Genomic DNA, 14661 nt, shown 5'->3' with positions numbered 1-14661 from the left:
GTAGTAGTCAGTGGGGATTGGGCTATATCTTTCATTCCTGGCTATGCCTTCTCTTCTTAGGCTCTATTCCTGGTATATCTGAGATAGTGGTTAGAACTGTGGCTGAAAGTAAGGATGCCCAAAGCCTGATATAGTTTCTCTTAGGAAAGAAATTACCTCTGCTGAATTGAGAAGAGGAATATATTTTTTTTCCCAATGACTTCTGAGTGTTCAAATTTTGTCAGGGAACTCTTATTTTCATCTCTTCTATGGCCATGAGGGGGTGATGTGAATTTAAAACAAGCTGTCTATTACTCTTATTGAGGACCTTGGGAATAATTACTTACCTACTGGCTCTATCCCGCCATTAGTTAATTCCAGATTTTGGCCTTAGTGACTATCTCTAATTATCTCAATGTATGTAGATATTCTCTCTCTCTCCCACACCTGTCACCCCCTCTCCCCATTCTTCCCCCATCTCTTCTCTTTCCATATATACACTTTCTTAATGTGTATTACACATATATGTGTGTATGTATTGCACACTCAGGTGGCACAGTGAATACAGTGCCAATCCTGGAGTCAGGAAGACTCATCTTCCTGAGTTTAAATGTGGCCTCAGACACTTACTAGCTATATTACCCTGGACCAGTCACTTAACCCTGTTTGCCTTAGTTTCCTCATTTATCATACATACACACACATGCACACACACACACACACACACACACACACACATCCCTGTATATAATATGTATACATTTATCTATCTACAAAGCCAAAAATGGAACACTTCTTTCACTCAAGATTACAATTTATAGGGGGTAGGAGGGACAAATGGATACACACACACACATTGTGATGAATGAAAAGTCTGAGAGACATACTTTCTGGGTAATCAATATTCAATTTATTAATTATGGCTAACAAATAATTATTAAAATGAGGTCAGTGGCATTCTTGGAAACCAAAGGTGAACCTTGGGAGCTAGTGAGAGTTTAAGTACCCTAGAGAGTGGGTGTTCCCTACTGGCAAAAATCAGCTCTAATTGGTTAGCAATTAATGAAAAAATGAATATTATAATGAGAGGTGGTTTTATGCTAATGAGGGGCTAGGGGACCTGATTTTGATTATGTCACTTTTGGAGAAAGAGACTTATCTCTACCAAGACCACCCTAGCCTCTGGCAATCTAGACAAAGGAATCTACCTTTACCCAAGCCACCCATGTATGTAGTTGAACAATGGGCTGGAATTTACCTAGATTAGATTCTCTTTACCCTTTAATCAGAACTAAACTTTCTCAGTTGGGTGGGGTCTCACTGAAAATTGAGGAGAATATTAACCCAATCTCATTATCAGCCCTGTCCTTCAGAGGCTGCTTTGAGCTAGTAGAGAAGGAAACAGGGAAAAAACCCTGGATCCCCCAATTTCAATTGGTTATTAGTAATTATTTCACTCATTATATAGATAAATTGGTAGAGCTATATCTATTATGTAGGTATAATGTATATAGTGAACACACACTACATACAAGGCAATTTAAGAGAGGAAAGAAACTAGCTTTGGGAAGATCAGGAAATTCTGTATAAGGTAGCACTTAAGTTGTCTTGAAGGAAGTAAAGGATGTCTGGGAGAAGTGAGAATAAAGAGCATTGCAGGCAAGGTGGTTGGTTCAAAGCCACAGAGATGCAAGACAGAATGTTGTGTTTGAGGAACAGAAAAAAAATAAAAGCCAGTTTGACTGGACTGTAGAATTAGACCATAGTTTGATTGCACCTATAGGTAGTTTGGGGCCAGGTTTAAAGGGCCCTAAAAGTCATTTTATCCTAGAGAAAGCCACAGGGTTTTTTGAATGCAGAAGTGATATAGTCAGACATACAGCTGAGGAAAAATCACTTTGTTGGGTGTGAATGGATTGAAGCAGGAAGAAACTCAAGGCAGAGAGGACTGTTAGGAGACCATTGCAGCAATGGAGGTGAGAGATGATGAAATCCTAAACTCTCAGTGAAGTTGGGATAGATGCAAGAAATATGGACATGGAAACTATAAGAGTTGTCAACTGATTGGTTATGTAGGATTAAAAGAGTGAAGACTCAAGAATAATGCTGGGATAATCTGGGAGACTAGAAGAATGCTGATGCCCTCAACAGAAATAGGGAAATTCATAACTGTGTTCGAAGTAGGGAAGAAAATAATGAGTACTATTTTGGGCAAATTGAGTTTGAGATGGGATGTCCAATTTGAAATTCCTAAAAAGCAGTTTGTGATCATAGAATGGAGCTCAGAAAATTGACTGGGACTGGCTATATAGATCCAGAAATCAACTGCATGGAGATGATAGATGAACCTATAAGAACTGATGAGGTCTCCTAGTGAGAAAGTATATTGAGAAAAGAAGAGGATCCAGGATGATATGCTCACAATTAAGAGAAATTTCAATTTAGCAAAAATTCATGAATCCTAGGAGGATTGGTCATTTTAGTCACAATGCCTGGCATATAGAAAATTATTAGGAAAGTTATGTATCATCTAGGATTCAGTACTGAAGATAAGTCCCTTGAATTTTTGGGACTTAAGGATCTTGAAACATGCTGTACATAATATATCCAACAGAAATGTAATAGAACTGGGTTGCTTACCACACCATATTATCACACCCTCACCGTAAGTAGGAAACTAAAGTTCAAGTCTCAGGTCTGCTATTGACTATGTGACCTTGGAGGAAATAATTTAGATTTTGAAAGTCTCAGTTTTCTTATCAGTAAAATCAAAATCAAAATAACTTTTTAAGTACCTAACAATATTATCATAAACAGAATCCACTATATGTCTGAGAATTCTATATAAATATGACTTTGGAGGGCAACACATGATCTCCTTAAGATTTTCCAGTTTTTCAGTTTCTGTATAAAATTGAGAAGTTAAATATATTTGGGAACCATAATATAGTCCATCCTTGAATAATTGAATTAAATATTTTAAAAATAATTGATCCTGAGGGGTGGAGCCAAGATGACTTGATTAGAAACAACCCAGCTGAACTATCTCCCTCCAAAAAACTTAAAAATAAGGCCTGAAATCAAATTTTAGAGAGGCAGAGCCCACAAAAGGTCAGGGTGAAATACGTTTTCTGGCCTAAGGGAACTTAAGAGGTCAGCAGAAGTCTGTGACGCCAGGGTGGAGGTCTGTCCAGAGCCCACACAACAGGGACAGAAACAGTGATCACAGCAACAGCAGCATCTTTGGTAGCTCTCAGTTCAGAGATGGTGAGGGGGTCAGACAAGTGGTCCGAAAGACATTACAGTGGACCCTTTGCTGCCACTGGGTACAGATGTTGCTAAGGCAACTCTATTGCCCATACACAGTTCTGGGTCCCAGTTTAGGGAAGAGAAGAGTGCTAGAGGATGGTCAAAAGGGAACAGGGGCCCTTATCATAGTTCCAAGGTAAAGAGAGTGCTAGTGTTTATAGCTGCAGGGGACCAGGGGCCCTTGCTACGTAAAGACCAAAGTGCAGACCAGGAGAGCAATTACCATAAATACCTCTCAGGATCACACCACTTTGGAGGACCAAATACTTGCAGACACTCACCCCTAACCCCAAACTAGCTCTGAAAACAGCAGCATGAAAAAGCCTGGAGCTTCAGTCAATGCCTCCTCACCTCCAGATAAGCAGCTCTCAACTTCATAACATTCAAAGTCAAGAAATAGGCTGGAAAAATGAGTATACAGCAACAACAACAATAACAACAACAAAAGAACTTGACCATATAAAGCTACTATGGTGGCAGTGAAGACCAAGACATAAACTCAGAAAAAAATGTGAAAACAGCTTCAACCAAGACCTCAAAGAAAATGCTAATTGGACCCAAGACCAACAAGAATTCCTGGAAGAGTTAAACAAAGAGATAAGAGTGGTAGAGGAAAAATTAGGAGAAGAAATGAGAGTGATGTAATAATTTTATGAAAAGAGAATTAATAGCTTGGTAAAAGAGGCACGAAATAATACTGAAGAAAATAACACACTGAAAAACAAAATTGGCCTAATAGTAAGAGAGGCACAAAAATTCATTGAAGAAAAGAATTCCTTTAAAAGCACAATTGGCTGGGGAAGCTAGGTGGTGCAGTGGATAGAGCTCTGGCATTGAAGTCAGGAGGGCCTGAGTTCAAATCCAGCCTCAGACACTGGGCACTTACTAGCTATGAGACCCTCGGCAAGTCACTTAACCCTGATTGCCTCACCAAAAAGCTAAAACAAAACAAAACAACACAAAAAAGTGGAATTGGCCAGAATTGGCTGCTTAACAGTGGATTAAGGGAGGCAGTGGTTAGAAGCAAAATCAGCATTTGAGGAAGGACAGGATAAAAAGAGGAAGAAGAAGAAATAGAAGAAAATTTGATAGAGAGAAATATACAGTTAGTAATCATAACTGTGAATGTGAATTAGATGAGCTCACTCATAAAATGGAAGTGGATGCCAGAAGGCATTAGAAACCAGAATCCAACAATACATTGTTTCCAAGAGGCAGGCGTGAAACAGAAAGACACACACAGAGTTAATATAAGGGGCTACAGCAGAATTTGATATACTTCAGCTCAACTGAAAAAAGGAATGCATGATCTCAGACAAAGCCAAAGAAAAAATTGACCTAATTAAAATAGGTAATCAGAGAAACTCCATTTTACTAAAACTAGACAATAAAGTAATATCAAAAAAATTAACAAGTTTCTCTGATAAAGGCTTCATTTCTCTAATATATACTGAGTCAAATTCATAAAAATAAGTTGTTGCCTAAATTGATAAATAGTCAAAGGATATAAGCATACTGTTTTTAGGAGAAAAAATCAAAGCTATATATCGTTATATGAGAAAATGCTCTAAATCACTATTTATTAGAGAAATGCAAATTAAAACAACCCTGTGTTATCTATCCCATAGATATCAGAAATGACAAATGCAAAAAAAAAAAATGACAAAGATTGGTTGGGATGAGGGGAGAAAGTAGGTACACTAATGAACTAATGATGGAGTAGCAAATTGGTTCAGCCATTCTGGAGAATAATGTGGAATGCGGCCCAAATTTACGCATACCCTTTGACTCAGCAATACCACTACTTTACTTTGATCCTAAATAGATAAAAGAAAAGGAAAGGGATCCATATATACAAAAATATTTATAGCTGCTCTTTTCATAATGGCAAAGAATTGGAAATTAAAGTGATGCTCATCAGTTGGGGAAGACTTGAACTAGTTGTGGCATATGATTGTGATGGAATATGACAATGGGGTTGGTTTCAGAAAAACATGAAAAGACCCATATAAACTGATACAAAGTGAAATAAGAACTGAGAGATCATTCTGCATAGTAACAGCAACGTAATGGGGATCAACTGTGAAAGACCTAACTACTCTGATCAATACAGTGATCCAAGACAGTTCCCAAGGACTTATGATGAAAAAATGTTATCCACCTCCAGAGAGAGTACTGATGAACTCTTCTTGGTACAAATTGAAGTACAATTTTCTCACTTTCTTAATTTTTCCTTGCTTTTGTTTTTTGCAGTATGGCTAGTATGGAAATATATTTTGCATGATTTCACATTGATATTATATTGCTTGCCTTCTTATTGGGTGGGGGAGTGGTGGGAGGGAGGGAGAGAATTTAGAGCTCAAAAATTAAAAAGAAAAAAATTGTTAAAATAAGCATTAAATTAAAAATATGCACTTTATCTACTATGTTTTGAATTTGATCAATAAAATGCTAGAGGACTTGGGGAATATTTAGTCTAATCACCTCATTTTATGTCATAGAAAACAAGCCCAGAGGAAGTTAAGTGACAATCATATAGTGAATAGCATAGCCAGTTTTTAAGCCCAAGTCATTTGACTACAAATTCAGTATACTTTTCCCCATAGCACATTGCCAACCAATATACTAATGAACCTCATTATCATTCATTAAGAAGAATAAGTCCTGGGTAATTGTTATTTTCCCAGAAGGTAGAATAGGAACAAATTTTTTTTTACTTAAATTCATATATTCAGCCCAGGAGTTTATGGATTTGATGATTTTTTTCTTCAGTTAAGGGTTCTAAATATTTCAGCAATAATCTAATGTACCGCTGTCACTGATGATAATCATATTGATTGAATTAACAAAATGGTACAGACAGAAAAATTCTTGGTGTAATTCTCCTTTTGTGTGCATGTAATTAAATAAACTAATAAACTGATAACTAAACTGATAGTAAATTATTTATAAAGATGGATTTGTTGCTGGAGTTACTATTCTTCATGACCCCATTTGGGGCTTTCTTGGCAAAGATATTAGAGTGGTTTGGCTTTCCTTCTCCGGTTCATTTTACAGATGAAGAAACTGAGGCAAACAGGGTAAAGTGACCATATTTGAACTCAGAAAGATGAGTCTTTCTGACCCCAGACCTGGTACTCTATCCACTGTGCCACCTAGCTGTTCCAGATTTAGGCTTACCTCCTAACTAAAACTTGTATATGATTGTTAGACTGTTTGTCTAAGAGTAAATTTTTTTTTCTAAATGCGTATAGTTGAATCAAATTCTTCCTAGAAGATTATTTATAATTGCTGCTGCTACTCTTAGCTCACATTTATTCCACAATTTACAAAGTGCATTCCTTGCATAAACAGTGTGAAGTGCTGAAACCATGAGTGTGGCATCTTCTTTTAGCAAGGCCAGTAAATTTTGGCTAGCACTTGTGACCGTAAAGTAGACTAACAAGACTGAATAGCTCCTTGAGAGTTCATTCTCCTAGATTTAGTGTTACAAATTGTTATTGAATTGAAACAAATGAATTTTAGAGATGATCTAGTCCAATGCTTTTATTTTATAGATGTGAGAAAACCAAGGTACCAAAAGCTTGTGACTTACTTAAAGTTACAAAGCCAATTAGTGGCAAAGCTAAGACTATAATCCTGGTTTTCTAACTCCTAAATTGTCATTTTGCCATCTGATATAGCTAATTGAATTTATAGTATTATGCCAAAGATACATATCACTACAAATAATGATTCAACTTCATCAATAGGAGTGAGGTGAGATGGCATTGAAAACAGTACAGGGAACTTCCCTCAGCTGGAACATTAGCCAGAAAAGTTTACTTTCTCTTAGCTAATGATCAAATTGCCAGTTATACTCATTCCTTGGTCATCATCCTCTTCTACACTTTCCATAGGAAAAGTAATGTGTGCATTTCAGAAACCTAATGCTATCTTGATTGATATCACTGGACATCACTGGATTGGAATCACTGATATCTTGAACTATTGTTTTTCCATAGTCATCCTCATCTTTATGTGTATGTGTGTGTGTACATATGCATATGCATATGCACCTATGTATATATAATGTGTAAAACTTTGAATATCCCTGATTTATATGAACAATATAGAGAAATATAAGATTTTCTGTCCAATATCTGTCCTTAGTTGATACATCTATTTTTAAATCTGATAAGATTTGCTTTTACATTTGATGCACTCAGAATGGTTTTTGAAAATACTTTACTTAATCTTTGCTTTCCTGTTGTCTCTCTTCCTACTGGTTTAACAGCTCCTCCCACTGTGCGGATTGTGCACTCAGGTTTGGCATGTAATATTGAAGAGGAGCGCTATTCAGAGAGAGTCTACACTATCCGAGAGGGAGAGACTTTGGAACTGACCTGCCTGGTGACAGGCCATCCACATCCACAGGTGAGTCCTGAATAGTGACAGATGAAATTCATTAAGGAATTTTTGGACACTCGTTTTAGTAGATTTAATCAAGTTTTATCTATATGCACGTGTGCAATGTGTGTGTGTGTGTGTGTATGTATGTGTGTGCTTGATATGTGTCAGGCACTGGCTAAGCACTGGAGATAACGAAGGTCAAAATGAAGCGAGGGAATAGTACCTTATCTCAAGGAACTTACATTCTATTTAAGGAGCTTATATGAATTGATAATGACAAAAATATTGCTTAGAATACATGAATTTCTAAGACATGGATTTTGGGTGTATACAGTTTCTACTATGATTATTCTATCGTAATCTCTTTATTTGTTAAGTGAAAACTTTCACCAGTGAGCCAGAGATCACAGATTTTCCGGATTCTGGGAACCTAATATCTTATTCTATCTCTTTACCTTGTATGGATACAAGTGGTCATCCTTTGCTCTTGCTAAATAACCAATCTACCTTCTTTTCCCATGGGAGGGGAGGTAAGAAGTATTTAGTAAGTGCCTACTACATACCAAGTGCTAAGCACTTTACAAATTATCTCATATGATTCTCACAGTAACCCTGAGAGGTTGGTGCTATGGTTATCCCCATTTCACAGCTGAAGAAATTGAGGTAGACAGAGGATAAGTAACTTACGAAAGATCACATAACTAGTAGGTATCTGAGATTGTATTTTAACTAAGTTCTTTTTGACTTCAGCTCCAACATTTTATCCACTGTGCACCTAGCTGATGACATCCTTTACACATTGTCTTTGTACAACTCTTGGTAATGTGCTTCATGCTTCTTATATCCCATCTTACATCTTATTTCCAGACTTCTGATATCTCAGCCTCCCAATTATCCTTAAGTTTAATTCTTCAGAAGCTGTGGTATTACGTGATTTGAAAGTATGCAGAGTGGCTAGAAGAATACTGTTAAAAAGATGGGTTGTTATTCCCACTGTTCATTTTTTTTCTTTTTGCTCAACTCTTATTCACTTGCAGTGTTTAACCAATATTTCTATATTAATAGATAAATTCTTTGTGCTATCCAGCAAACTGTATATCATAGTCTGAAAAATAGGCATTCAATCATTATCCATTTATTTTCTGTTAGAAATTTTTTTTTCAGTAATTATAGGTCTAATTGAGGAGATTTTGCAGTATTCTGTGATGATGCAATAAGCACATTAGGAAACTTTGTAGCATCTCATCTATAGAGAATCTTTCTTTAACTGGATTCTGCACTGAACAGTCTCTATTAAAGAAGTATGTGGTACCCTGTTGAATGTTTTGCTTAGTGTTAATATTCAGAGCATCACTGAACAAAATGTCTCTGATGTTACGTCATTCAAGTAACCTTGCATGGTTTTGACTTATATGTGGGAGAGCTTTTAAAGTAACAACTTGTTTGATTAAATCTGTAATTTTAAAAAATGAAAAATTAATTGTCATAGTGGAATTTCATAACCATCATTCATTCATATTTCATCTTTCATTCACTTGTATGACCATAAACATGTGGTCTGCTATAGAATATCATTTATGAATACTTTGTCATTTCTCTCTTACTTTCATCAGGAATTCCCTTAATGTGTTGATTTTATATATATATATATGTGTGTACATATGTATATGTATATATATATACACACACATATATTTAATGAACTTTATGTACAAAATCATTTGATTTCAAGTAAACATTTAATATAAAAACAAATGTTTATTTCAACAACTGAACTTACCCGCATTTTTTAAACACATCTACTGTACCATTCAAATGCTTGACCAGCTTACATGGTTTTTTCAAAATCTCTTACCAATGGTACATATAGAAAAGGCACCTTTTAATAAATAGAAACAAAGGGATTTTTTCAGCTCTTATTATAAGAAGACATGAAAAGTTTACTTAACAGAAGTTATTTCATTACTGTTTTTTGGGGGAATCACCAACTTTTGTGTGAACAGTACTAGCCTTCTTTTAAACATTAAGATCATAATTGCTTAAGAAATAACATAAGCAACAATTCTAGACCTACATCTACCTTAAAATAACCTATTTTTTACATATGCACATAGCTTTAGCAAATTAAAGCCAGAGAGAAATGCTTGAGATCTACTTCCTGGAGGCATAATTTGAGTTATGGGAGCTCCTCATTGGAGAGCTGACAACTCAAGGAGTCTGTAATGAAAGCTGCAGTTTCCCTCTTTCCTATTTTCCCACAAACACCAGTGACTAAGAACTTAATACTGGATGACAGATCGCATCCATGCCATTAGTTAAATATTCCCCCCAGTTAAACACATCTTAAAGACCAATCAAATCATTTTATTAATTTCTGAAGACACCATTAGAAACCTTCACTCAACAAAAATAGGGAACTGCTTCATTGATTATATTTTAGAGCTAAATTTATCATAATCTTAGAAAAACCACTGGAAGAAAACTATGTGATGGCTATATCCTATGTGAGGCAGCTAGATGATTCTGTGGATAGAGTGTTGGGCCTGGAGTCAGGAAGACCTGAGTTCAAACCTGACCTCAGACACCTACTAGCTATGTGACCCTAGGAAAGTCATTTAACCTCTATTTCCCTTAATCTACTGTAGAAGGAAGTGGCACTCCAGTATCTTTGCCAAGAAAACCCCGTGGACAGTATTGGCATGCTGTGGTCCATAGGGTCATGAAGAGTTGGACATGACTGAACAACAACATATCCTTTTAAGAATAATAATAGCTAGCATTTATATAATGCCTGCTATGTGCCAGGTATCATGCTTAGTGTTATTAACTCACTTGATCCTCACAACAACCCTGAGGAGTTGGTGCTATTATTATGCCCATTTGACAGGTGAGGAAACTGAGGCAAACAGGGATTAAATGATTGAGGTTATATAGCTAGTAAGTTAAATCTAAGGCCAGATTTAAACTCAGGTCTTCCTGACTTTAGGCTCAGCACATTGTACCACTAGCTGCGTATATTTTATTATATATATAATTTTCTATGTCTAGGAAAAACAATTTATTTGGTGATTTTGGTCTTTTTAATGGCAATATTGTCCTTATAATCTTAATGAGTATGTTATGTTGATTATATCAAATGTCAGAATTAGAATAGTGAGTTGGCTCTTATTTGTAAAAATGTACATGGTTTTCAGTGACCTATGGCTTCTCTCTAAATCAAAGACTCATTTTTTTTTTTAAGAACTGTTACTCCTACTGACACTATGTGGCTATAATGTACAGATTACCAGACTCACAATTGCAGGTAACCCAAAGGACAACAAAGGGATTTATTATGGGCACAAGAAGAATGAAGTAGATTGCCAGTGAAGAACTATGCAAAAGTAGAATAAAAAATGATCAAAAAGGAATTGGATCAGCAACATTGTGTGATGATCAACTATGAATGACTCTGCTCTTCTCAGCAATACAATGATCCAAGACAAGTATAAAGGACTCAACAAAGGAAAATGCTATTCATATTTAGATAAAGAACTGGTGGACTCAGTGCAGATCAAAGCATATTTTTTCATTTACTTTATTCTTTTCTGTGTTTTTCTTTTGATCTGTTTCTTCTTTTACAACTGTGACTAATATGAAAATATTTTTACATGATAGCACATGTATAAACTATATCAAATTGCCTACCAATTTTAGAAGAGAGGAAGGGGAAGAAGGCAGGGAGGGAGAAAAAATGGGAACTCAAAATCTTGTAAAAATAAATACTAAAATTTTTCTTGACATGTAACTGAGGAAAAAATAAAATACTGTTAAAAAAAAGGAATTGGCACAGTCATGGAGCAAGAAGGAAGGATTGCTCATTTGCTCCGGTGGTATTCATAAAATATCAAGAAATCTAGAGGAAGTCCTCTAATATGTTGAACTTCCTGTGGAGGATTCATGGAAGGACATGCACAAGAGTTCCACTGTATACAAAGATTGAAATGAGTTAAGATTGACACAATTATAAGGGATACCAACATTAAGGAGATCACCAATGCATAAAAGTAAAGAAGTGTTAAATTGTGTTCGTCACAAGACAATTGAAAGGAATTATAGAAACTTCTTCATGGATTGCATCTTATCTTTACTTTCACAAGTTAAGTATCTTATCAGGATAGGGAATAATCAATTTTTAGCCAAGAATAGAGATTAAAAATATGGGAAGAGAAGGGCCTCAGTCTGTATCTATTCCCTCTCAGTTCATTATTGAGGTCTGGGAAATATGATGCAATAGAGAAAGAAGAGATGTAGACTTTTTCATATGGTTCAATGTAGGCCAATTTTGATAACCTGTATTGTTCAATGCAATGTGTTTTTCTTGACTTAATTAAATTGTTCATGATTAAATTAGAACTCATGATGTCTTCCTTTACTAGCACCTTATGCTAGTATCCACCTGTTGAAAAAATTTTTATGCCTGTGTTGAAGAAGTTAGAAAATGATGAAAGCAGGGTAGGGGAGAGAGGGAGGGAGGGAGAGAGAAATAGAGAGAGAGAGAGAGAGAGAGAGAGAGAGAGAGAGAGAGAGAGAGCGAGAGCAGGATATTTGTTTCTTGTCTTCAATCTGTCATTTAGCTCAAGGTTGAATGAACTTGGACAAATTTTTTAACTTTTCTTCATTTTTTCCTCATTAGAATCTGTGCCCATATTGCATGACTAGGTCAGAAGGCAGCTTCTAGATGCTATAAAAAGACTAAACTTTTGATGAATCAGTCTGATTTAAATAAATTGTCAACTACCCTGGTACTCCCTATATTTCACCCTCCTGATTTGGTATTAACTCCCTAGCTAGAGTTTTCTTTCAACTGGTTTTCTTGCTTGTTTCAGCCTCTTAAATGTTGGTACTTGACTTCCCAGGACCACTTCAACTTGACTTTAGTTTCTACTCACTATTTTAGATCCCATTCTTTTTCTCCCAGAGAAACATTGTACGTCCCTCATTTTGGTGTTTTCATCCATGCTAGTACGTGAGATATCTGGGTAAAGCAGTGGCTAGTAGCTGTGGGCATGGAGTCAGGGAGACCTAAGTCCAATTCTAGCCTCAGACTGTGTGCCTGTGGGTAAATCTCTCAATGTGTGTTTTGATTTCTCAACTGTAAAATAGGGAAAATAGCACCTGCCTCCTGGGGATGTTGTGAGGATCAAATAAGATAATATTTATAAATCACTTAGCACAATGCCTGGAGCCTAGGAGATGCTTAATAAATATGTAGTTCCTTCCTTCCTTCCGTCCTTCCTTCCTTCCTTCCTTCCTTCCTTCCTTCCTTCCTTCCTTTCTTCTTTCCTTCTTTCTTTCCTTCCTTTCCTCCCTCCTCCCTCCCTCCTTCCTTCCTTTTTTCCTTCCTTCCTTCCTTCTTTCCTTCCTTCCTTCCTTCCTTCTTCCTTCCTTCCTTCCTTCCTTCCTTCCTGCCTGCCTTCCTGCCTTCTTTCCTTTCTATTGGTCCTGTCTTGAATGAAATAAAGGTGTTCTGGGCTAAGCTTGACTCAGGTTGGTACAGTTGTTCAGGCATGAAATTGAAACAAAATGAAAGTTGTAGACTATATCACACTTAATAAAACAAGTTTAATTAACAATAATGTGGAAAGAAATAGGCAGAATCAAGATGATGGAGTAGCTGGAAGATGTACAGCTTATGTCTCCCACCACATCTCTTCCACAAAGAAACAAAATCTGAATTCTGATCAGAAAATCCAAGAAAAAAATCCCCATGAATCATTTTTCCAGCCCCATTTGGCTTGAATGTTAGACAGAGATATTTGTAGATACAGAGGAATGTATCTGGTTAGGAACGTCCTGAGTTTAGAACATTTCAAGGGCCAGGGATTGAAAGAGAACCAAGACTGGATACTGGGGTAAAAGGCACTGAGGTAAAAAGAGTTGCTAGAGGATCTTTGAACTAGCACACGATGTAGAAATGGTTACTCTCTGTCAGCTCTGTCTCTCATTACCCAGTTCTGGTTCTGGATGAAGGATGGGATCTCACTTAGGGGTGGTAGAAAGGATCAGTAATGACCATGGTGCCTAACTGGTACTGACTAAGAAATAGAGTAGATTAGGTGCACAATATAAAGCAGTAACGACAATACTAATCTAGTGTTAGATAAATCCAAATATCTAAGATTTTGTGACAGGAACTCATTGTTTGACAAAAATTGCTTGGAAAACTGGAAAGCAGTTTGGTTGAAATGAGGTGTAACCTATATCTCATACTGCATACTAAGATAAATGAGTACATGATTTAAATATAAAGGGTGATACCATAAGCAAATTAGTGGCACATAGAATAGTTTATCTGTCATAGCAAACTCTCATAACATTAAATGTGACTGATTAAATCATCCAAAAAATCAAAAGAGTGACAAATTGGATAAGAAAGCAAGACTTTAAGATCTGTTGCTTATAAGAAACATTTAAAACATATTCAAAACATCCGGAATTATAATCATGTTACCTGGCAAAGCAAAAACAAATATTAAAAAATAAATAAGATAAACAAGGAAACTACATTATGTTGAAAGGAACCATAAATAGTAAACCAATATCAGCATTACATTTATATGTTCCAAATGTCTTAGCATCCAAATTTATAAGGAAACATTAACTGAGCTACAAAAATATGTAGACAGTAACACAATAGTGACAGGAGACAATGCTTCTGAGTTTTGGATAAGTCTAACAGAAAGTTAAGCAAAAGAGAAAATATGGAACTGAACAAATTATTGGAGTCACTAAAGCTAAAGGACTTATGTGTCTTCTAAATGAGACTGCAAAACAGTATATATACACACATACATTATATATGTATATGTATATATGTGTGTGTGTATATATATATATATATATATATATATATATATATATATATACATACATATATAACATATTCAAACACACACATACACACAAGATGCAGACCCAAATGAAGGCCTTACGATGAAG

General features: G+C 35.9%; 1 protein-coding gene across 1 annotated transcript in view; it reads left to right on the top strand.

The window, feature by feature from the left end:
- The window catches only part of MDGA2 (MAM domain containing glycosylphosphatidylinositol anchor 2), a 754553-nt gene that overhangs the window by 123038 nt on the left and 616854 nt on the right, over nucleotides 1-14661 (top strand). Inside the window, exon 2 of the mRNA XM_021004762.2 lies at nucleotides 7565-7704. Coding sequence (XP_020860421.1) covers nucleotides 7565-7704 — 140 coding nt within the window. The remainder of the gene's footprint in view (nucleotides 1-7564; nucleotides 7705-14661) is intronic.

Source organism: Phascolarctos cinereus, unplaced genomic scaffold (assembly GCF_003287225.1).
Source record: "Phascolarctos cinereus isolate Bilbo 61053 unplaced genomic scaffold, phaCin_HiC Scaffold_3;HRSCAF=262, whole genome shotgun sequence".
Taxonomy (NCBI): Eukaryota; Metazoa; Chordata; class Mammalia; order Diprotodontia; family Phascolarctidae; genus Phascolarctos; species Phascolarctos cinereus.
The sequence above is the reverse complement of the archived record's forward strand: the minus strand, read 5'-3'. Positions and strand labels throughout refer to the sequence as shown.